This window comes from Anomaloglossus baeobatrachus, chromosome 3 (assembly GCF_048569485.1).
Source record: "Anomaloglossus baeobatrachus isolate aAnoBae1 chromosome 3, aAnoBae1.hap1, whole genome shotgun sequence".
Taxonomy (NCBI): Eukaryota; Metazoa; Chordata; class Amphibia; order Anura; family Aromobatidae; genus Anomaloglossus; species Anomaloglossus baeobatrachus.
This window is the reverse complement of record NC_134355.1, coordinates 189,776,507-189,799,026: the sequence shown is the minus strand read 5'-3', so window position 1 is coordinate 189,799,026 and position 22,520 is coordinate 189,776,507. Positions and strand designations below refer to the sequence as shown.

General features: G+C 42.6%; 1 protein-coding gene across 2 annotated transcripts in view; it reads left to right on the top strand.

The window, feature by feature from the left end:
* SNX9 (sorting nexin 9) overlaps positions 1-22,520 on the top strand; it is a 186,017-nt gene that overhangs the window by 75,216 nt on the left and 88,281 nt on the right. For both annotated transcript variants that reach the window (XM_075339650.1, XM_075339651.1), the window contains exon 2: positions 12,259-12,345. In XM_075339650.1, the coding sequence (XP_075195765.1) occupies positions 12,259-12,345 (87 nt within the window). The remainder of the gene's footprint in view (positions 1-12,258; positions 12,346-22,520) is intronic.

Sequence of the window (22,520 nt, the reverse complement as noted above, 5' to 3'; positions counted from 1 at the left end):
TTGACAAACCACAATCCTTCCGGGAAAATGTTCTATGGACAGATGTAGCAAAAATAGACCTTTTGGTAATTGAAAGCAACAGTTTGTTTACAGACGGCGGAATGAAGCTTATAAGGAAAATAACATCCTACCAACAGTTAAGCATGGTGGAGGATCCATAATGCTTTGGTGTTGCTTTGCTGCATCTGGTGCTGAAGGCCTTGACTGTATCACAGGATCATGAAGTCAGAGAATTATCAAGAGATTTTAGAATGAAATGTCCTAGATGGCTACAAGAAATGTTTGGAGACTGTCATCAATATCAAAGGGTAGGCAGCCAGGTATCATGCTGTTTATTCTGTTTCTTCTTTGAAATTGCCACATGTAAGCTGACAAAAAAATGTTTTATTGTTATTACTTTGGACCACTAATTAAAAAATCCAGAGGATATAACTTTGATACATTTCCATTTATTTCTGAATATACTGTGCAGTCTATGAAAAGAATTAATTGGTGCCACTAATGGTGAGCAGCACTGTATGACCCTTCTGAGCTTTGCACTGTGACTGAATAGTAGTCTTTGACCACATATGAGATGTTATCATACTGTGGAGAAATTGGGTAAAAAGATTTCAAGGTCCATTTTTTTCTTTTTAGCCATTTTGAAAATTTAAACTTAGGGGTTTTTTTTCGCCACTAAACTGTTGTTTATCCCTATCAATCTGAGCCAGAAGTATCGCCCTGTACACTTAAGAATTCATCCGGCTGCTTCTGTCTTCAGTCACATCATCAATAAACACTAGTGACCCAGTGCCACTGGAAGCCATGCATGCCCGGACATCACACTGCCTCCACCATGTGTTACAGAGGATGAACTGATCTTTCCTCCATCTCACCTACACTCTCCAACTGATCTATCTATTACAATAAATAACATCACGCTCTCGCCAGTACCCAAAGTTCGCTGCCTCGGAGTGACCTTTGACTCTGCCTTGTCCTTCATACCACACATCCAATCCCTCACCACCTCCTGCCGTCTTCAACTCAAAAATATTTCCAGAATCCGCCCTTTCCTCAATTCCCAATCGACAAAAATGCCAGTGCATGCTCTCATAATCGCCTGCCTCGACTACTGCAACATCCTCCTCTGTGGTCTCCCTGCTTACACGATCGCCCCTCTCCAGTCCATCCTTAACTCTGCTGCCCGAATGATGCACCTCTCTCCTCAATACCACCCCGCTTCTCCTCTGCAAATCCCTCCATTGGCTCCCAATCTTCTATCGTATCCAATTCAAACTACTACACTGACCTACAAAGCCATCCATAATCTTTCTCCTCCGTATATCTCTGAACTAATCTCTCGCTACGCTCCAAAACGTAATCTCCGGTCCTCCTAAGATCTCCTTCTCTCCTCCTCTCTCATTCGCTCCTCACGCAACCGACTCGAAGACTTCTCCCGAGCATCCCCAGTCTCCTGGAACTCGCTGCCTCAACACGTCAGACTATCTACCAAACTTGAAACGGGACTTGAAAACTCATCTGTTCAGAACTGCCTATAATCTTCAATGACCCCACCACCATGCGGAGCTGCCGCCCCACCACCATGCGGAGCTGCCGCCCCACCACCATGCGGAGCTGCCGCCCCACCACCATGCGGAGCTGCCGCCCCACCACCCTGCGGAGCTGCCGCCCCACCACCCTGCGGAGATGCCGCCCTACCTACACCCTACCTACTATCTCCTCCCCAAAACCCTTTAGAATGTAAGCCCGCAAGGGCAGGGCCATCTTTCCTCTGTACTAGTCTGTCTATTGTAACTTGTAGGTGTACTCTGTATGTAACCCCCTCTCATATACAGCACCATGGAATCAATGGTGCTCTATCAATAAATAATAATAATAATAATGTGGTGTGCTTTGGATCATGAGCCGTTCTCAGCCTTCTGCATACTTCCTTCTATCATTCTGGTACAGGTTGATCTTAGATTCATCTCTCCAAAGAATGCTTTTCAATTACTGGGCTGGCTTCTACAGATTTTTTTTAGGAAAGTGTAATCTGGGCTTTCTATTTTGAAGACTGATTTAATGGTGTGCATTTTGTGGTGAAACCGCTGTATTTGCTCTCATGCAGTCTACTCTTTATGTTAGACTTAAGCCCCGTCACATTTAACGATTTTCCAGCGATTCCGACAACAACACGACCTGATAAGGATCGCTGGTAAGTCACTACGTGGGCGCTGGTGAGATGTCAAATAGTCAGATCTTTCCAACGACTCAGCAACGATACAGCGACCTGTATAACGATCTCGGTGGTCGTTGGGACCCTGAGCTCTGAGTCATCGAGGTCGTTGGTAAGGTGTCAAACATACCGATGCATCCTGACCAGCAGGACCTCGACGATCAAAAAATGGTCCAGGCCATTCGACCTCGATGATCAAAAAATGGTCCAGGCAGTTCCGATACGACCAGTGATCTCACAGCAGGGGCCTGGTCACTGATATGTGTCAAACGTAGCGAGATCGCTGGCGTGGTCGTTGTTGCGTCACAGAATCTGTGACTCAGCAGCGATTTCGCTATGTGTGAAGGTACCTGTTTAGACCTACTTCCTGGAGAGTATTCTTCACTTAGTTGGATGTTGTGAAGGGTCTTTCCTCACCATGGAAAGGATTAAAAGGATTATGTTATCATTCACCAGTGTTTTCTTCTGTGGACGTCCAGGCCTTTTTGAATTCTCAAGCTTTTTCTTTTTTTCTTTTTTAGATTTTGTAAATTTCATTCAAAAAATGAAAAATTTCTGCTGAACTTTGAACCCTTATAACTTCCTGACAAAAAGAACCCTAACTAATTTCAAGTATAATGCAGATGTAAACTAGACCTGTTGTAAATGTTATTCATTAGCTATTTTGTGTGCTATCACTATCTATCTGGTTTAAAGGGCATCTGTCAGTAGGATCAGTCTTATGAAGCAGTCTATATGGGTATGTAGGTCATAGGAGGTTTAATAAAGTGATACTTGGATATCTGCAATCCAATATTATCTTCCAAAAGTCCATGTTTTTCTTAATATGCCATATACACCATACACATATACACCAATTGACTCATCTCCCTGAGAATCTACCTCCAGAGCTTATTTAAAGTGAAAGGGGGCGTTGTTAGTGTGAGACATGTAATGACTGACTGTCTGCTTTGCTGATCTACATGTCTCCTACTGGTAACGCCTCCTTTTTATTTAAAATAACCTCTGGCGGTAGATTCTCATTGAGATCTGTGTCCGGCCCATAGATCTTAATAGCTCATTTACATATTAAGAACATTTTGGATTTCTTTGAATAAGACATGAGATTGCAGATATCAAGGTAGCATTTTATTCAACTCTCTATGACCTACAAATCCATAGAAATTACTTTGTAGAGTAGATCCTTTTGAAAATCGATGTTTGATCATTGCTAATTTTTTTTACATTTTTGACACCTTTTTGATATTTTCATAAAGAAACGCACATCATATTGACTTAAACTTACTACTATCATGGTACAATGTGTCACAAAAAACACACTCAATCACTGGGATATATAAAAGCATTCGAGTTACTACCACATAATGTGACACAGTTTGGAAGTAAAAAAAAAAATGTGCCTGGTCAGGAAGGTGAAAAGAGGCTTTGGTGTTAATGGGTTAATTGTAATACAACAGCATTGTGTTAACCATTACCAATTACAAAGTTCTGAAGGTGAGCGCTATACGTGTAAATAAGGAAATGCATGAGACATAAAGGAGGCAGAGTCCTCACTACCTGTCATTGTCTGCTGATCAGAGTACGACTGCTGTTTGCTCTACCAGGGGAAGGGCTTGTGTCCTGATTGCTGACATGGCTTGCTTGTTAAAGGGGTTATTATTTTTGCTATGAGGATAAGCACTTTCCCATAAGTTGTTGCTGATTGCCTGCCCAGTCTGCCTGCAACTACCTGTCATGGTTGCAACAAACCAGAAAATTCTGTACCTGGCTGATGAGATAAGGATTGAGCCAAAGCTATCATCAGATGTCCAAATAAAGAAGAGTAAAGCAAAAAAAAAAAAGAACAAGATGTAACTGATATAGGTACAAGTAAGAAATGTTTTTCTAATTCGGTTTCCTCACATTTTTCTGAATAATACATTGCGGCCCCCATGCCATACCACAAATTAGTTATTTGTTTAGATACTTTTTTTTTTTCTTTTCCCCACATACATCGTTCGCTTAGGCTACTTTCATACTTCAGTCTTTTTCCATCAGTCACAATTCGTTGCCTTGAGAAAATATGGTATCCTGCAAAATATTTTGAAGGATTCAGTTTTTTCCCCATAGACTTGTATTAACGACGGATTGCGACTGATGGCCTTGCCGCATCCATTGTGCGACAGATCAGTCATGGAGTGACTGATTGTTGGGCGGAAGCAACGGAGAATGTAACCATTTTTTTTTTGTGCGTCCAAAAAAACGGAAAGTGACGGGTCCATCGTGTGTTGTAATGGAAATCTGTGGGCACCGGATCCATCGGAATCCGTCAAATAACTTGTTCCGTCTTTTAGCAACAGAGCATGCTCAGATGTCTAAATTCCTTTCTGGTTAAAAATCTCGCTCTCGCTTTCTCTTGCTCTCTCTCATTAAATTTGTCATTTTCAGGAAAAAAAAAAAAAAGGACAACGGATCCGTTTTTTTACAGGATCCGTTGCATCAGTTTTACCACTATCTGCGACAGATCAGTCGCATCAATCAAAAAACGGATTGTTACTGATGGAAAAAACTGAAGTGTGAAAGTAGCCTTAGAAAAGCTTCTAGAAAAACTGGAGAGGACAATTAGTGCCAAAATGCATGACATTTGTTAGACATGAGGTACTAGAAAACAGACTAATTGACTCATACTATAGAAGCAAATCTTGTTTTTGAGTGCATGGATGTGGTTTCGTGGAAATCTGATTCTAGGTGCAGAAGTTGCACGATCTACAGAACTGAACTATTAGGCCAGGGTTCCCCAACTCCAGTCCTCGAGGGCCGCCAACAGTGCATGTTTTCAGGATTTCCTTAGCATTGCATGGGTGTTGGAATCATCAACTGTGCAGGTGATTAAATTATCACGTGCAATACTAAGGAAATCCTGAAAACATGCACTGTTGGCGGCCCTTGAGGACTGGAATTGGAGACCCATGCATTAGGCTATGTGCCCACGGGAGATAAAACCTGCGGATTTTCTGGATTTTGCAGATAAATCCGCAGGTTTCAGCATGTATAGACACTCCCCATGTTATCCTATGGGACATGGGGAGTGCTATGTCCATGCTGCGGATACGTGCGGCTGCGGAATATGCTGCAGGTAATCCGCAGGAATGTCCGCAAGTTTTCCACAGCTATTTCGCTGTACTACCACAGCTAAAAATAGCTGCAGATTCTGGCGAGCAGCTGCGGGAAACCTGCGGCCATACCTGCAGATATATCCGCAAGTACAAACTCCCGTGGACACATAGCCTTAGTATATTTCGGAGTGAACTGTTCGTCTGGAGACAGGATTGTCAAATATGCTGCTGCTCAACTCTCTGAACATCTGTCTGTGCTTTGAAGAAATTCTCTTAAGGGGGCTTTACACGCTACGACATCGCTAATGCGAACTCATTGGGGTCACGGAATTGGTGACGCACATCCGGCCGCATTAGCGATGCCGTTGCGTGTGACACCGATGAGCCATTTTGCATCGGTTTAAAAACGTGCAAAATCGCTCATCGGTGACATGGGGGTCCATTCTCAAAAATCGTTACTGCAGCAGTAACGAGGTTGTTCCTCGTTCCTGCGCCAGCACACATCGCTCCGTGTGACGCCGCAGGAACGAGGAAGCTCTTCTTACCTGCCCCCCGGCCGCTATGCGGAAGGAAGGAGGTGGGCGGGATGTTACGTCCCGCTCAGCTCCGCCCCTCCGCTGCTATTGGGCGGCCGCTCAGTGACGTCGCTGTGACGCCGCACGGACCGCACCCTTAGAAAGGAGGCGGTTTGCCGGTCACAGCGACGTCGCCGGGCAGGTAAGTATGTGTGACGGGTCTGGGCGATGTTGTGCGGCACGGGCAGCGATTTTGCCCGTGTCGCACAACAGATGGGGGCGGGTACCCACGCTAGCGATATCTGGACCGATATCGCAGCGTGTAAAGTAGCCTTTAGAAGGTTAATTTTACAGGCCAATGAGGATACACTGCCTTAAGCTATGTGTGCACTAGAAAAGTGATTTTTCTCAAGAAAATTTCTTGAGAAACTTCTGGGAGTTGAAGATTACCGCACATGCGGTAAAAAAACGCACCAAAAACGCATGCGGATTTGCCGCGTTTTTGCCGCAGGTTGGTCCCTGCGGTTTTTTATGCTGTAAGTGCAATAAATAATATAGATAATCGATAGACCGATAATGGATAGAGGGAAAGATGGATAGATGAATAGATAGATAGAGATGAGAAAGACATATATAATGTCCCACCTCCCTGCATATTCCAAGGTGGTACCCTTTTGTGACTTTCATGTGGCACTGAAGGGTGCCTAGCCTTGTATTTAGCCAAAAAATAAATAAATAATTTTAAAAAAAAAACGACGTGAGGTCCCCCATATGTTTTGTAGCAAGCTAGGGTAAAGCAGACGGCTGCAGCCTGCAGACCACAGCTGACCGCTTTACCTTGGCTAGTAATCCAAAACAGAGGGCACCCCACGCTGTTATTTTACATTAAATAAAAAATTTTAAACAAAAAACGTGGGGTCCCCCCCAAATTGGATCACCAGCCAAGGTAAAGCGGACAGCTGTGGTCTGGTATTCTTACACTAGGGAGGTCCACTGTTATTGGACACTCCCCAGCCTAAAAATAGCAGGCCGCAGCCACCCCAGAAGTGGCGCATCCATTAGATGTGCCAATCCTGGTGCTTCGCCCCAACTCATCCCGTTGCCCTGTTGCAGTGGCAAACGGGGTAATATATGGGGTTGATTCCAGATGTGTAATGTCACCTGACATCAGGCCCTGGGGTTAGGGATGTCAAGCATCTATCAGATACTTGACATCACCAACCCAGTCAGTAAGAAATAAAAAATAGACAACAAAAAAAAGTTTTATTTAAAAAAACACTCCCCAAAAGATTCCCTCTTTAACCAATTTATTGAAAAGAACAATCAATTCCAGGTCTGGCGTAATTCAATAAGGGGGTCCCACGACGATCCATACCATAGTCACTGTCCCAGTCAATGAAGAACAGAATGTTCCCCATTGGCTGGGAGAGTAGTGAAGTGACCTGAGCTAACATCAATAGGTCAGCCCAGGTCACTGCAGGGGATGACGAGCGCTGCTGTCAGGAGGTTAGATGATATCATTACCTGCAGTGACGATCTCCTGCACTGCTGACATCAGCGCTGTCACTGCCTGCTATGCCCGCCGCGTTCTCAGCAATATCGCGAGAGCCCATGACGTCACCGCTAGTGACAGTCTCGGGCAGCCCGCGAGATGGGCATAGAAGGCAGTGACAGCGCTGACGTCAGCAGTGCAGGAGATCGTCACTGCAGGTAATGATCTCATCTAACGTCCTGAAGTCAGCGCTCGTCATCCCCGCAGCTGCCAGCACTGAAGGGTGAGAAGCTGCTGATACTGCGGGCAGACACTGACACACTGCTGTGCAGGCAGCCGCGGGGCTGGAGCGAGACACAGACTGCACGGGCAGCCGACGGAGGTCACACGGAAGCGCTTCCGTGCGGCGTCCAGGGACTGTGACGTCTGTGTTTACTCTCTGCTCCGCTTCCTTTTCCTGTCATAATGACATCACTTCCCTGCAAAACGCAGGCAGCGATGAGCATTACCGCAGGTAAACCGTGGCTATACCGGGGGTATACTGCACATCATTTGCTACCTGCGGTATACCCGCGGTATTTCATGATTACATTACAGTGAATGGAGTGAAATACCACAGGTACCTGCAGAAAAGAAGTGACATGCACATTTTCTCAAGAAATTTTCTCAAGAAATTCTGCAGAAAGAATTTTCTTGAGAAAAAAACGCAGTATGCGCACAGCTATTTTTTTTCCCCATAGATTTTGCTGGGAAATGTCTGGAGAAAGGTTACAAACCTTTCTCAAAAAATTTCTGCAGCAAAACCGCGGGTAAAAAACGCAGTGTGCGCACAGGGCCTTAAAGTGGTCACAAGGCTTCAGGAAACTTTCTTTTGGGCAGTTCTTACAGTATTTGTACATGACGTCTTATGGACAACATCGTAACTGCATAGTTTCAAAGCAGAAGGCACTTGCGTAAAATTGCTTGCGCTGAGTTTTCTTGGATTCTTGAAGTGTCGTCTTTATTTTACATACAAAATAGGTGGATTCACTTATTTTAGGCTTTTGAAGCCAGAAGTCGTTAAAAGATGTTACAAAAGATGGAACGTGTGCACAGCAAGTCGCTTTGACATTGCTGTGCTGAATCCAATATTTTTAACTTTTTCAGGCAGGTTCCAGGTATACGTATACCATTTAAAGAAGATTTTTTTTTTTTTTTTTGCTATACCTAAAGTGCTTTTGAAGCATTTTGGAGAATATTGAAAGTAAATATTCTGCAATACTGGTAGAAGTGCTTGTATTATAGCCAACATCTGTTGTAGCACCATGAGGCCTCATGTTTATACTGAAATGCAATTAAAATACCAGGCGGATGGGTACACAGTCTATATATCCATGTACGTCTGTGGTATTATGCATCAAAAACAGCCATTAGCCAACAGGTGGCTGGTTTTGGTGGGTTTTTCCTGTGACTTCTTTTTGAATTTATGTCCTTTTTTGTGAATCATTTTGAATTTAGTGTAGCTACTCATAAGCGTGGGGGCCGGGTTACAAGCTTACGTATTTTGGCCAAATACCTCACTTTATTATTTAATTATTTTTTTTTGCACAGGATGCAGCCGAACCCTTTGGAGTGTCTGTACTGTGTGTTGAGGCACTTATCGTATTTTTCGCTTAATAAGACACACTTTTGTTCCCCCAAATTTTGGGGGAAAGTAGGGGGTGCGTCTTATAAATCGAATATACAGATTATATACTGCAGGGTCCAGGAGAGGTGGAGGCTGCTCTGGAGCGCTGCTGGTGGAGGCTGGTGAGCTGCAGGAGGGAGCCTTTGATCTCCTGCTCCCGCTCATATAATATGCACAGCCGCTGTCCATCACCGTGGTGCTGAAACCGTACCGCGGCAATGGGCTGGGGAAGCGGCGCATATTATATGTGCCTTTGCTTACCTTTGATGGCACATGCCCCCCCCCCCTCCCCGTGTTAGCTATGGCCCCCATGCTGCTGCCCGTAGTAAAATAATAAACTCTTTACTTACCCCCTCCAGCGTGTCTCCCTCCTGCTGCTGTGATCAGGCACGCAGAGATGATATCACTCGGTTGTGCCGATCACATGGCCGGCGGAGAACCAAGAAATGCAGGAGGCCGGAGCTCAACCCCAAGGAGGGAGACACGAGGGAGCACAGTGCTGGAGAAGTTAACTTAAGGAAAGAGTTTATTTTACTAAAAGCAGCAGCATGGGGCGATACCTAACACAGGGTGATGTGTGCCAGCCCCAGGGGGCCGTGTGTGCCAGCCCTAGGGGGCCGTGTGTGCCAGCCATAGGGGACATGTTGCATCACTGGGGGACGTGTGCCAGCACAAGGTGGCTGTATTCAATATAAGGTGGCCATATCCAGATTAAGGGGGCTAATTTTAGGATGGGGGGCTATGAGGGACATATACTCTATACGATTTGTTAGACGGACACTGGCATTATAACACGGACCCCATTTATTAAAAAAAAATTCTCTATTCCTTCACCAAATTTGGGGGTGCGTCTTATAATCCGGTCCGTCTTATAAAGTGAAAAATACGGTATATCGTGCTGGGCAGCCCACCTGATCTAATAATATGGGCGTCATCAATAGGCTGTAAGCCAAACACTGTGCATTGCACATACCTGTGTGACTGGCGCCCTATGCAAATCCCATCTGTGTGCAGTTTTAATACCAGGAACCACCCCCTCCATGATATGGTAGGCTGTGAGTTGTCTCATTGGTATTCTGCACCTGTGTTGCCCCCACCTTTATCATAGGGGGCCAACTGCATCCTGCTAGTGCATTTGCTGTTTGATCTGTTGGCTAATGGCTGTTTTTGGTGAGTTTTTCCTGTGACTTCTTGTTGAACCAGCCAAACTTGTAATGTTCTTGGTAACACCCACCCACCAACTCTCCAACAACAATAGGAATTTAACATCCTGATTCTTGTCTTGTTATGAGAAATAAGCCACCACGACGCTACCCTGCTATTCTCATTCGGAACACATGCACACTTGGCTCAGCATGCATGTGTCGGGGGCTCTTGGGAGGAATAGCTACGAGACGAGTGAGCATTTGCGAACTGCTACAGTGTGTGTGGCCATCCTTATAGTATAACTTTCAACAAAAGACTATGGGCCTGATTCATCAAAGCTATCACCCCAGAATACTGGCGTAAAAGGTTTAGAAAGAGTTATGCTTACTTTTTTTACTTTTGGCAGTTCACGCCAATATCGTCAACAAAATTGGTAGAACTGGGGCAGGTTGCCACAACCATGTAATTCATGACAGGCTGTGGTATTCTGTGCACCAGAAATCTCCAGTATGTGACTGGGGAAAGATTTATGGCCTAAAGGTACTTTCACACTTGCGTTGTTTCCCTTCCGTCACAATCCGCCCTTTTGGAAAACAGCGGAATCCGTTAACTGATTCCGCTGTTTCCCATAGACTTGTATGGATGACGGATTGTGTCAAAAGGACCTGCGTTGCTTCCGCCCAGCGGGAGGAACGCAGCATGTAACGTTTTTTTGAGCAGCGGAATCCTTAGGATTACACTGCGCATGCTCTCTCTGGCTCCCTGCACCCGTAACTAAGGTGAATATCGGGTAACCAAGCAAAGTGCTTTCCCCGATATTTACCCTGGCCACGTCTGCAGGGAGCCCGACACTTCCCCGCTCGGCTCCGCCACCTCCCGCACTCCACTCCACATGTGTGTGTGTGTGTGTGTGTGTGTGTGTGTGTGTGTGTGTGTGTGTGTGTGTGTGTGTATGTACATACATACATACATACATACATACATACACACACACTCACCTGTCCTTAGCGCCATGGCTCGGCTCCACCCACTCCACACTCCGCCCCCCGCACACATTCTCGGCGGCCGAGCGATCAGCTGATCACCCGGCTGCTGGGAGCGGTCAGCTGATCACCCGGCTGCTGGGAGCGGTCAGCTGATCACCCGGCTGCTGGGAGCGGTCAGCTGATCACCCGGCTGCTGGGAGCGGTCAGCTGATCACCCGGCTGCTGGGAGCGGTCAGCTGATCACCCGGCGGCCGGCTGCTCGTTCACAATAGTCTGCCGCCGGTCAAACTGTGTGTAAAAAAAAAAATAAAAAGCTGATTCCGTTGTTTTGTACGATCCGTTGCATCCGTCACACAATGCAATGCAACGGATACCGTTCAACGCAAGTGTGAAACTAGCCAGAGACCTTTCTGACCATGAGAACCACATCCAGCTCTGAGAGAGGGTTGTGAGCCACATGCAGCTCCCACCCCTTAACAGTAGTGACACCCAGAGATCCCATTACCAGTACAATGTCAACCAAAGCTTTTCCATACAAATCACACCAAAGCAGTATACCAAGATCCAGGGGTTCCTACGTGACCCCAATTCTGATCTGTTCTTTTGTGTGGCTACTCACAAAAGTCACCATCTGAAGACCTGCTCTTCATAGCTGTTTGTAGACCTGCTGCTTATGCACCAAGCTGGAATACAGCAGTGAGCCACACTTCATTGGCTCCCAAGCCACAAATTGGGGACTCCTGCCCTAGAACATGTAGGATCACCCCAATCATCAGACACTCCGGGTTCACAAAGAAGCGGTACCTATGCATGAATTAGGAGCGTCTGACTTCAGCACAGCCCCTTATTAAGACCGGTGCGAACAACACGCCAGTCTAGATATATTGGGCTCTATCTTGTTTTCATCTGTAGAAACGATTTGATTTGTCTAATGCTCTGAAATGTTTTGCAAGTACAAATGTTAATAGATATTTCACTTTTATGAGGGTTTCTGATGTCTGTGCAATGTACTAGATTGAAAAGCAGAGACCCAGATGAGCAGATATGAGTCAGCAGGGACTTTTGGTTCATCTGAAATAAGTGATCGCTATCCGCACTTGTTCTGGCTGTGAATAACATGCCGTGTTTTTGTTCCATTTCTAGGCTAAAGTCTTGTATGATTTTGTCGCTGAACCTGGAAATAATGAGCTAACCGTGAAAGAAGGAGAAACTATCACAATAACCAATAAGGTCAGAAAAACTCAAAGTATTCTTTTACCGGTTAATGTTATTTCTTTATTGTATTACCCTCTCTATTTAGTGATCACTGATACGTATTCTGGATAACTGGTTGTGGTGACACCACAAGTATTCATTAGGAAGTAAATTGTATTTCCAAATTATTAATTAGGGGTTTTATTTCCAGAAAATGCCCAAAGAAGTTTGACTGGCTTCAGCCTAAATTACAAACATATCCAACAGCGTCACCGAGAATAGATGTCCTTCATGTATATGTCCACCTTTTGAGCATAATTTAAGAGATTATGTATATAATAAAGTCACTTTGCATTACATTAATTGTACAAATTCTGAGTTACCCCGTAGATTCATTGGGGTTATAAATGGCAGCTGTGTGGCCTCATGCATTTTACTGCACATAGCTCAACTTTTGTGCTACAACTATCTGTTCCCAGTTGTTACAGGGAAAGCATTTTACAAAGGTTGTTCATATCCTTACAATTAATAACCTGTCCATCAAGTGAATAGGGGATAAAGTGTAGTACGACGCTGTCTGACCCACACCAATTTTATATTCATTAACTATCCAAATGATTGGTCATCAATTATTGGGCTCCGGACAAACCCTTTAGGCTGACTGCAGATTGGAAAACTCTGACTAGTCACCTCGGCAAATTGCAGACATAACTGGCCCAAGTGCAGCTCTGTGTGCTCTTCCAAATATCGGACAAGTGCAGAGCTTCCAGCCATTTAAATGCACTATTCCAGTCCGTAAATTGGATCTAAAGGTAATGCTGCAATGTTTTTCTAATTGACCGAGAGAAAAAAACATTCATCTGGACAGCCCTATAGAATACCATAAGCCAGTGTGCTGTCCCTGAGATGTCTGATTTATGCGCTCATGAGCCCTAAATACACCAATTACTGAACTGCACAGGACACTTACATTGTTAGTAGCTGCCATTTTGTTCTTTTTATTAAGAATGTTGAAATGTTTTTCCAACCACGAAAATGGTCTTTTATATCTGGTACTAGAGATGAGCAAAACCTAGGTTCAGTGTTCATAGCAAACACAGATCTTACAAAAAAAACAAACAGAGTTCAGATTCAGAGTTTGGGTGCTGTACGTATGCTGACTACTCATGCGAGCATCGCTGTGCTCGGGTACGCTCGGTGCGCAGCCTAGTGCGAGCTGCTTGCAGTGTTTGACCGGCTCACACTAAGGTTAACAATAGCGTGATCAGATGTAGTGTGCACCCAAAAAAAACGCAATTCCCTGCCCTGCCTCGAAAGTGATATGTTCATGGCTGGTTGCATGTGGGCTGGGACCTGAACGACCTAATTAGTGACTTACATTGGGGTTCAGGTCAAGTCCAAGTGTCAAACCAAACTGTATCTAAAGTCCGGATGAACCTGCCGAACTGAACTTCCGTAAGTCTGCTCATCTCCATCTTTTACTTATCTTTTTATTTATATGCCACCCATTGTTTCGTGTACCTTTTCATAGTTAAATAATATGATTATGGTTCAGTAAGAAAATTGAGAGAGGTTTCCAGAACAAAAGCCGTTGACATTACGCACTCAGAAGCCCCAATTTAACTTTACATAGAGTGTTAAGAGACAGAGTTGTGCTTGTCGGGATTCCAGGAATGAGACCCTAATTAAGGAAACATGGAATATTTCAGAATTGTTAATGGTTGAAAAAGTTTACTTTTTTCTTCTAATAACCCTATAAAAGAATTTTCGCTACTTTAACCTTAACACAAAATCACACATATGTATGTCAGTGGATTCGTTGTCTTCGCTCATTCCGCTGTAAATGTACAGTATGGGATTTATTTAAATTCTTTCTTAAATTAATATTACACATGAAAATAGACAACTTTGTAATATGTCTTACCAGACAAATCTGCTTCTTCCTCTGCCAGACGTGCTCAGTCATTATCAACATTCTCCATTTTGAGGTAAAATCTGTATTCAGTGAAGACTTTCCCATTACTGAGAGGAGACAGCAGCTGGTGCTGATGACAATCTATGTAAATAGAAGAGAGATTAGCACGCGGAGCTCTTCCTGTGGCTCCTCCCTCTTCCTGTGGCTCCTCCCTCTTCCTGTGGCTCCTCCCTCTGCCTCTAGCGGATCAATTCTGGTAGCGGAAGAAGCAGATTTGTCTGATAAGATATATTACAAAGCTACTTATTACTATTAGTAATACTTAGTACTATTAATGTATGAAATAATAAAAACGACTGTTACACTTTAAGCTGTCACTGCACGTTGGCAGGTTAATGAAAGAGCTGTCTTGGAAATCGGAGAGACATATAGCTAGTCAGCTAGGTACCAATTACAGTGACAAAGTGTGGCTTAGACGGCTTACCTGGCTCTGACTTTCTCGGTGATGTCAGAGAGAATAGAAGAGCCAGCAGTCATTGTATGTCAAAGGGCAAACAATCTGCTACAAAGGTTAATCCAGCGGATGTTGCTGTCAATAGTGACAGCAGTATCTAGATGGTTACCAAAGGGAGGAGGCTCCCTCATTAACCTCGAGGAGTACCGATGGTTGCTATCGTAATCCGAGGCCAACTAATGGCTTCAAAATTCGTTAGCTACAGTGGCCAGCCATGAGCAGGGTTGGCTGCATCTGTGCAGCACTGACACATCTTTGCATTGCAGTACAGATGTATTGCATTGCGTCAGACCAGCAAAGAAAGCATAAAATATTTAAAGGGGTTTTCCAACTAACAAAGTTCATTTTAAAGTGGATTTTAATCAATAGATTTGGAATAATAATAATTTCACAATTGAATGTGTTTAAAAATGTTACTGAGGTCTTATATATGTGTTCCTGCTATCTAATGTGTAATGGCCATATCTGACCGTGCAGGGACATGGTCTAAACATATCACATCTCCTGGGTAGGGGAGGATGCAAAACAGAGTATACAGATAGCACACCATGGGATCATAGCTGGTCCTTTCTGTGAGGTAAAACATATTTCCCTGCCAGTTTTTAAAAATTATTTACCTCAAAGAAAGGAATAATTTGCAATCCCTTGCTGTAATGTTTGTGTACTTTTTGCTTCATCCTTTGTCCTGGAGCTGTGTTGTGTTTACATAAAGTTCCATGTACGGTCAGAAAAGGCCATTAAACAGTACATAGCAGGGACACATGTTTAAGTCTCAGCATAGTAACATACCATAAGCATACGTCCAGATTGGCAAAGAAATGGTTCAATGACAATGCAGTAGAGGGGCTGGGTTGGCCCCCACAGTCTTCAGACCTCAACCCAATCGAACATTTCTGGGTAGAGTTGAAGAAAAAGCTGTATACATACCTAAGTGAGTCAACCAAAATGCATCAACATTGGGAACATATAGAAGAGACCTGGGATCTATATTTCGGTCAAGACATGCTTGAATCTAATTAAGAGCATGAGCAAAAGGTTTCAGGCAGTGTTGAAAGCCAATGGTGGATTTACAAAAAAAATAAAAAATAACCCCTTTATGACCAAGGACATATACAGTATATATCATTGGTCGCCTCCCTCCTTTTTATGTGGGCTCATATGCTGAGCCCACATCTTTTCTCATACATGTCTTCTGATCTGCTTAGCAGCACACAGGTCCGAGTGGATCTCAGATTCACCCGTGCCTGTTAATCCCTGATAATGCGCTATCAAACTCTGACAGTGCAATCTAAGGGCGCTCTCACACATCCGGCTTTTCGCCGCTTTGACGGTTCCATCGCACACAGTACAGTGTATACCGTACAGTGGCAGTGCTGCAAATTCCGGGTCACATGCTCTGGTCACATGACAGCATGTGACCGGAGCTTGTCGCGCTGCCACTGTACTGTATACACTGTACTGGTGTGCGCCGGAACCGGCAAACCGGTGAAAAGCCGGATGTGTGAGAGCGCCCTAACTCGCTCCAATGGCCACATGACACGATTACGTTGCGCCAATTGGTTGTTATGACCGTGCAGATGACCCCTGTTGCTGTCATGATTCACTTTCTGTGAATGCTGGTAGAGCACCAACATTTACAGGAGATTGCTCTGATCAGCAGAAGGGATGAAATAGTACAGGCACATAAAGTCCCTTAAGGAGATTAGTAAAATCAATCCAAAATGTAAAAAAAAAAATTAAAGTATGAAAAAATTTAAACGAACCCTCGAAGTTCAAATCAACCCCCCCTTTGCATCTTTAAAAATATAATAATAATTAATTACACATATTTGGCATCACTGAGTTCAGAAATGCCCGATCTGTCAAAATATAAAATCAATCAATCTGATCGGTAAAGGGCGTAGCGAGAAAAAAATCAAAACGCCAGAATTACTTTTTTTGGTCATCATAACATTGCATTAAAATGCAATAACAGGCAATCAAAACAATGGTTTAATTAACGCCAGCTCAAAAAATAAGCCATCACACAGCGACCGATCCTGAAAAATGAGAACATTACAGGTCTGAGAAAATGGCAACATAAGCACAATTCTTTCTTTTTTTTTTACAAACTTTTGAATTTTTTTTCACCACTTAGATAAAAGTAAAACTATACATGTTTTTGGTATCTACAAACTCGTACTGACCTGGGATATCCTATTGCCAGGTCATTTTACCATATATTAAACATGGTAAATTAAAAACCCCAAAAAACAATTTGTGCAATTTCACCGCACTTAGTATTTTTTCCCCCTTTTCCAGTACAATATGGGGCAGAATAAAATTGTTCAAAAGTGCTAATCTTCCCCCTAAAAATCAAGCCCTTATATGACAGTATTGATGGGAAAATAAAAAAAAGTATGGCTCTTGGAAGAAGGGAAGCAAAAAACGAAAAATGGAAAATCATGTTTTCATTCCACTATGTATTACATCCTGTAAAGCATCCAAAAGGTTAACAAATTTTATGACCGTAGCTTTGAATATTTTGAGGGGTGCAGTCTATAAAATGCTATCACGTTTTGGGACTTTTCAATTTATTGGTCCCTGAAAATTGCTTCAAAACTGAATAGGTCTTTAAAAAATTTAATTGGTAAATTTCCTTGAAAAAAAATGTAAAAATTGCTGCTAAATTTTAATCTAATATCCTAACAAAGTAATGGAAAGGATGCTTAAACAATGATGCTGACATGAAGTAGACATATGGAAATAGTTTATTAACAAGCTTGTTTAAGGGTATACAGTATAAACATTGAAAGTTGGCAGATTTCAGATATTTTTTCGAAAAAATAAATAAATTGAAAAACCTTATTTTGCCACTAAGATAAAGTACCTGTTCTCAAAAAACAATCTTAGACTCTCTGGGACAGGTGGCAGTATTCCAATTTAATTACCACATAAAGTGATACAGTACATGGTAGAACTTCCTGTATTGATATGTGAAGACGTGGGGAACGTAGCTCCCGGATACCTCCAGCTAAAACCGACAAAAACGCTGCACAGATTAAAGAACACAAAGACAGAGGGGTATTGCAGAGACTCTCCGGTACCAGTGTATGGAGTGATTCTTCCTGAAGAATGTGGGGAAGAATAACAAAACTCTTGAGTGTTCGGGAGAGTGTGTAATCATCACCTTCCAAGAAGCTGCTGGACAGGCTGTGAGAGGACCAAATACTAATGGAACAAGAAAGGTCCATTGGACAGTCACCTAGTGTACATGACGTAGAACACGTCATCCACACTAGCTTCACGAGGACGACAAAGATGGCCGAAAGAGGAGGCGCGGGACCCGGAGAACGGAGACGCCCATCTGACCAATCTGCTCCGTTCCGACCGTTAGGTGAGTATTATGAACATTCAATGACAGGTTCCCTTTATGCTGATGCACATACAACATACTCATTTATTACATGATTTTTTTTGTATGAACAAGATGTGGGAAGGCTAAATATATGGATAATCATCGCTAGATAGAAAGGCATTAAGATAAGCATCTTATACATAAATAGGATCTTTTGAAAGGGACCAAGAAGGGCAATACATACACTTGAATATTTCCAGTCCTAATGGAGGTATTAAATTCTACAATATTTATGTCCCTAACTCCATGCAAAAAGAACTATTTTTGAGGAATTTAAAATTTAAATTTTAGCTGATAATGCACCTAATAAAGTAGTGAGAGGAGATTTCAATGCAGTATCCTCTCTCGTGGAGGATAGGAAATATACGAAGATTACAAAACATGCGCCAGGTCAAGAAGGGATGTTGACCGAACTATTGAGAGCTTCATCTTTGTGTGACGTTTGGAGGATCCTTCACCCTAATGATTTGCAAATTCACACATTGTCTCCCTCATCATTCATGGTCGAAAATTGATCTCATATTCGTTAGTGGACTCACAGTGAACGTAGAATATTTGGTGATTTTGGACCATAGTCCAATATTAGTAATCGTATTGGATGAAATTCCAAGAGGGACAGATTATCTGACATGTTTTCCCACTTTCTTATTTAGAGAGAGTAATTTTTACAAGGTATTAAAAGTGATGGACTGACTACTTAATTATTAATGAAGAACATATACAAGAGCCTATGCTATTTTGGGAAACCACTAAGGTAATCTGAAGAGGTAATTTAATGGGGTATGTTGCCAAACTCAAAAGACATTTTATAGAACAATGGACAGTGACTTGCGAAAGTATTCTGCTCCCTTGAATTTTTCAACCTTTTCCCACATTTTAGGCTTCAAACATAAAGATAAAAATTTTAATGTTATGGTGAAGAATCAACAAGTGGAACACAATTGTGAAGTTGAATGAAATTTATTGCTTATTTCAAACTTTTTAAAAAAATGAATAACTGAAAATTGGGGCGTGCAATATTATTCGGCCCCTTAAGTTAATACTTTGGAGCTCCACCTTTTGCTGCGATTACAGCTGCAAGTCGCTTGGGGTATGAGTCTAACAGTTTTGCACATCAAGAGACTGAAATTCTTGCCCATTCTTCTTTTGCAAACAGCTTGAGCTGAGTGAGGCTGGATGGAGAGCGTTTGTGAACAGCAGCTTTCCGCTCTTTCCACAGATTCTCAATTGGATTCAGGTCTGGACTTTGACTTGGCCATTCTAACATCTGGATACGTTTATTTGTGAACCATTCCATTGTAGATTTTGCTTTATGTTTGGGATTATTGTCTTGTTGGAAGACAAATCTCCGTCCCAGTCTCAGGTCTTTTGCAGACTCCAATAGGTTTTCTTCAAGAATGGTCCTGTATTTGGCTCCATCCATCTTCCCATCCATTTTAACCATCTACCCTGTCTCTGCTGAAGAAAAGCAGGCCCAAACCATTTTGCTGCCACCACCATGTTTGACAGTGGGGATGGTGTGTTCAGGGTGATGAGCTGTGTTGCTTTTACGCCAAACATATTGTTTGGCATTGTGCCCAAATAGTTTGATTTTGGTTTCATCTGACCAGAGCACCTTCTTTCACATGTCTGGTGTCTTCCAGGTGGCTTGTGGCAAACTTTAAACAACACTTTTTATGGATATCGCCGAGAAATGGCTTTCTCCTTGCCACTCTTCCATAAAGGCCAGATTTGTGCAGTGTACGAATGATTGTTGTCCTATGGACAGACTCTCTCACCTCAGTTGTAGATCTCTGCCGTTCATCCAGAGTGATCATGGGCCTCTTGGCTGCATCTCTAATCAATCTTCTCCTTGTTTGAGATGAAAGTTTGGATGGACGTCCGGGTCTTGCTAGATTTGTAGTGGTATGATACTCCTTCCATTTCAATATGATCACTTGCACAGTGCTCCTTGGGATGATTAAAGTTGTGGAAATCTTTTTGTAACCAAATCCGGCTTTAAACTTCTCCACAACAGTATCACGGACCTGCCTGTTGTGTTTCTTGGTCTTCATGATACTATCTGTGCTTTAAACAGAACACTAAGACTATCACAGAGCAGGTGCATTTATACGGAGACTTGATTACACACAGGTGGCTTATATTTATCATCATCAGTCATTTAGGACAACATTGGATCATTCAGAGATCCTCAATGAACTTCTGGAGTGAGTTTCCTGCACTGAAAGTAAAGGGGATGAATAATATTGTACGCCCCACTTTTCAGTTATTTATTTTTTAAAAAAGTTTAAAATAAGCAATAAATTTCGTTCAACTTCACAATTGTGTCCCACTTGTTGATTTTTCACCATAACATTAAAATTTTATCTTTTATGTTTGAAGCCTGAAATGGGGGAAAAGGATGAAAAATTCAAGGGAGCCGAATACTTTCGCAAGCAAAAAATTAAGAGAGGCATGCACTGTTTTTGGTGCACCAAATTGAACAAACTAAAGAAGCATGGGTAATGGCGAAAAGAGACTGATTCTAGGGAAAATTCTGTTAGGCCATAACAAGAAGTGGATTTGCACAGATTTGGTAACAAAGTGGTAAATTGTTGGCTAATGTGGCAAGTGGAAGGAGAACTCCCACCCTTATCACTAATATGACCAGGAAGGACAGTAATAACACAACACATCCTAAAGAAATCAAAAGCATCTTAGGAGATTACTATGCAAAGTTGTATAGTGGGACAGAGGAGATCCAAGTGGCGAGAGGGACCGGATGAACCTTCTATACTTGTCAACGCAGGATTTAGAGAGTTTAAATTCAGAAATATAATAATAATTAATAATTTAATTTATATAGCACTATTAATTCCACAGCGCTTTACATCCATTGGCAACACTGTCCCCATTGGGGCTCACAATCTAGAGTCCCTATTTGTATGTCTTTGGAGTGTGGGAGGAAACCGGAGAACCCGGAGGAAACCCACGCAAACACGGGGAGAACATACAAACTCCTTGCAGATGGTGGGATTTGAACCCAGGACCCCAGCACTGCAAGACTGCAGTACTAACCACTGAGCCACCATGCCAACAATTTCAGTTGTTGGAGAAGTTAAAAAGATTATAGGGGAACTAAACACTTAGAAAACACTGGATTTAGATGAGTTGAATGGAGAATTCTACGATAAGTGACCACATTATGCCCACTCTATCAGCAGTATATAATAAAGTATTAAGTGGCTCAAAACTATCAACATCTCAATACAACTTACATAGAATTTACTGAAGGGAGATACAAATCTGGATAACCCTTCTAACTCTAAGACAATATTAATAAATCAAGATCTTAAAATTATTTTCAAGTTAATGGCAGATCGTTTGGCCTCACTATTTCCTAAACTAATTGCATGAGCGCAGCCTGGATTATCTGCAGTATTAAACATGCAAAAGGCTTTGTTAGTAATTAAGAAGGGTGAGTTGCCAGGCACGGTTACGTTAGATGCAGAAAAAGCATTTGATAATGTTAATTGGACTTGGTTAGAGATGATTTTGGAATCAATTGGTTTACCGGGGGCTCTTAGAAGATTTACCCAGGCGCTCTATTCGAATCCACAGACAAGGTATACACACCGAGCTTTTTATCTGGGTTCGTCTTCCTTTCAAAAGGTGCTAGGCAGGCATGTCCAGTTTCTCTGCTTCTTTTTAATTTGGCCATCAAGCCATTATCAAGGTATATGTATACAGGTAATAGCTTCGAGGGAATAGATATAGGGAAGAAAACATTAAATTTATTAATTTTGTCACTTTATTTATGAAGAAGTTACAAGAGGATCTCCTCAAGAGTTTGCACCAAATAAAGATGTTTGGCTCTTTTTTGGGGTTTTTTGGCTGAGTAGGGCAAAGTGAGAAATATTAATTCTGAAGGGAAGGAACATGAATAGAAATTGTAAGGATCAGAGAAGTCATTTAAGGCCTAAAGTTACTACCAATGGACCCAGGGTGTGGTAAGTAACAACAAAATCCTATACTCCTTTCCATTGCTTACTGTGCTCTGCAGGACTTGGGACCTCAGAGAGTAGTGGTAGACACAGCAATGGGTGCAGAGGAGTGGCGCTGGTCCTGATGATGAGCATAGGATTTTTTTTTCTTACCCCATCGAGAGACCAATGACAGGAATTTATCGGATCATGTTCACATAGTTATTCAAATCAGGAGACAAGAGTCATACACTTGTGATGTAGAGTTCTCAATGCATTCTCTATTTCAGTTAAGACCCAGATTGCGTTTTGGGGACCATAGTTGTAGGGGGCAGGCTTTGCTTATTTGCACTTTTGCAGAATTACTGAGGTTATTCTTGATGGACTGTATGCAGAATTCTGTATATTTCCTCTCCACTATGG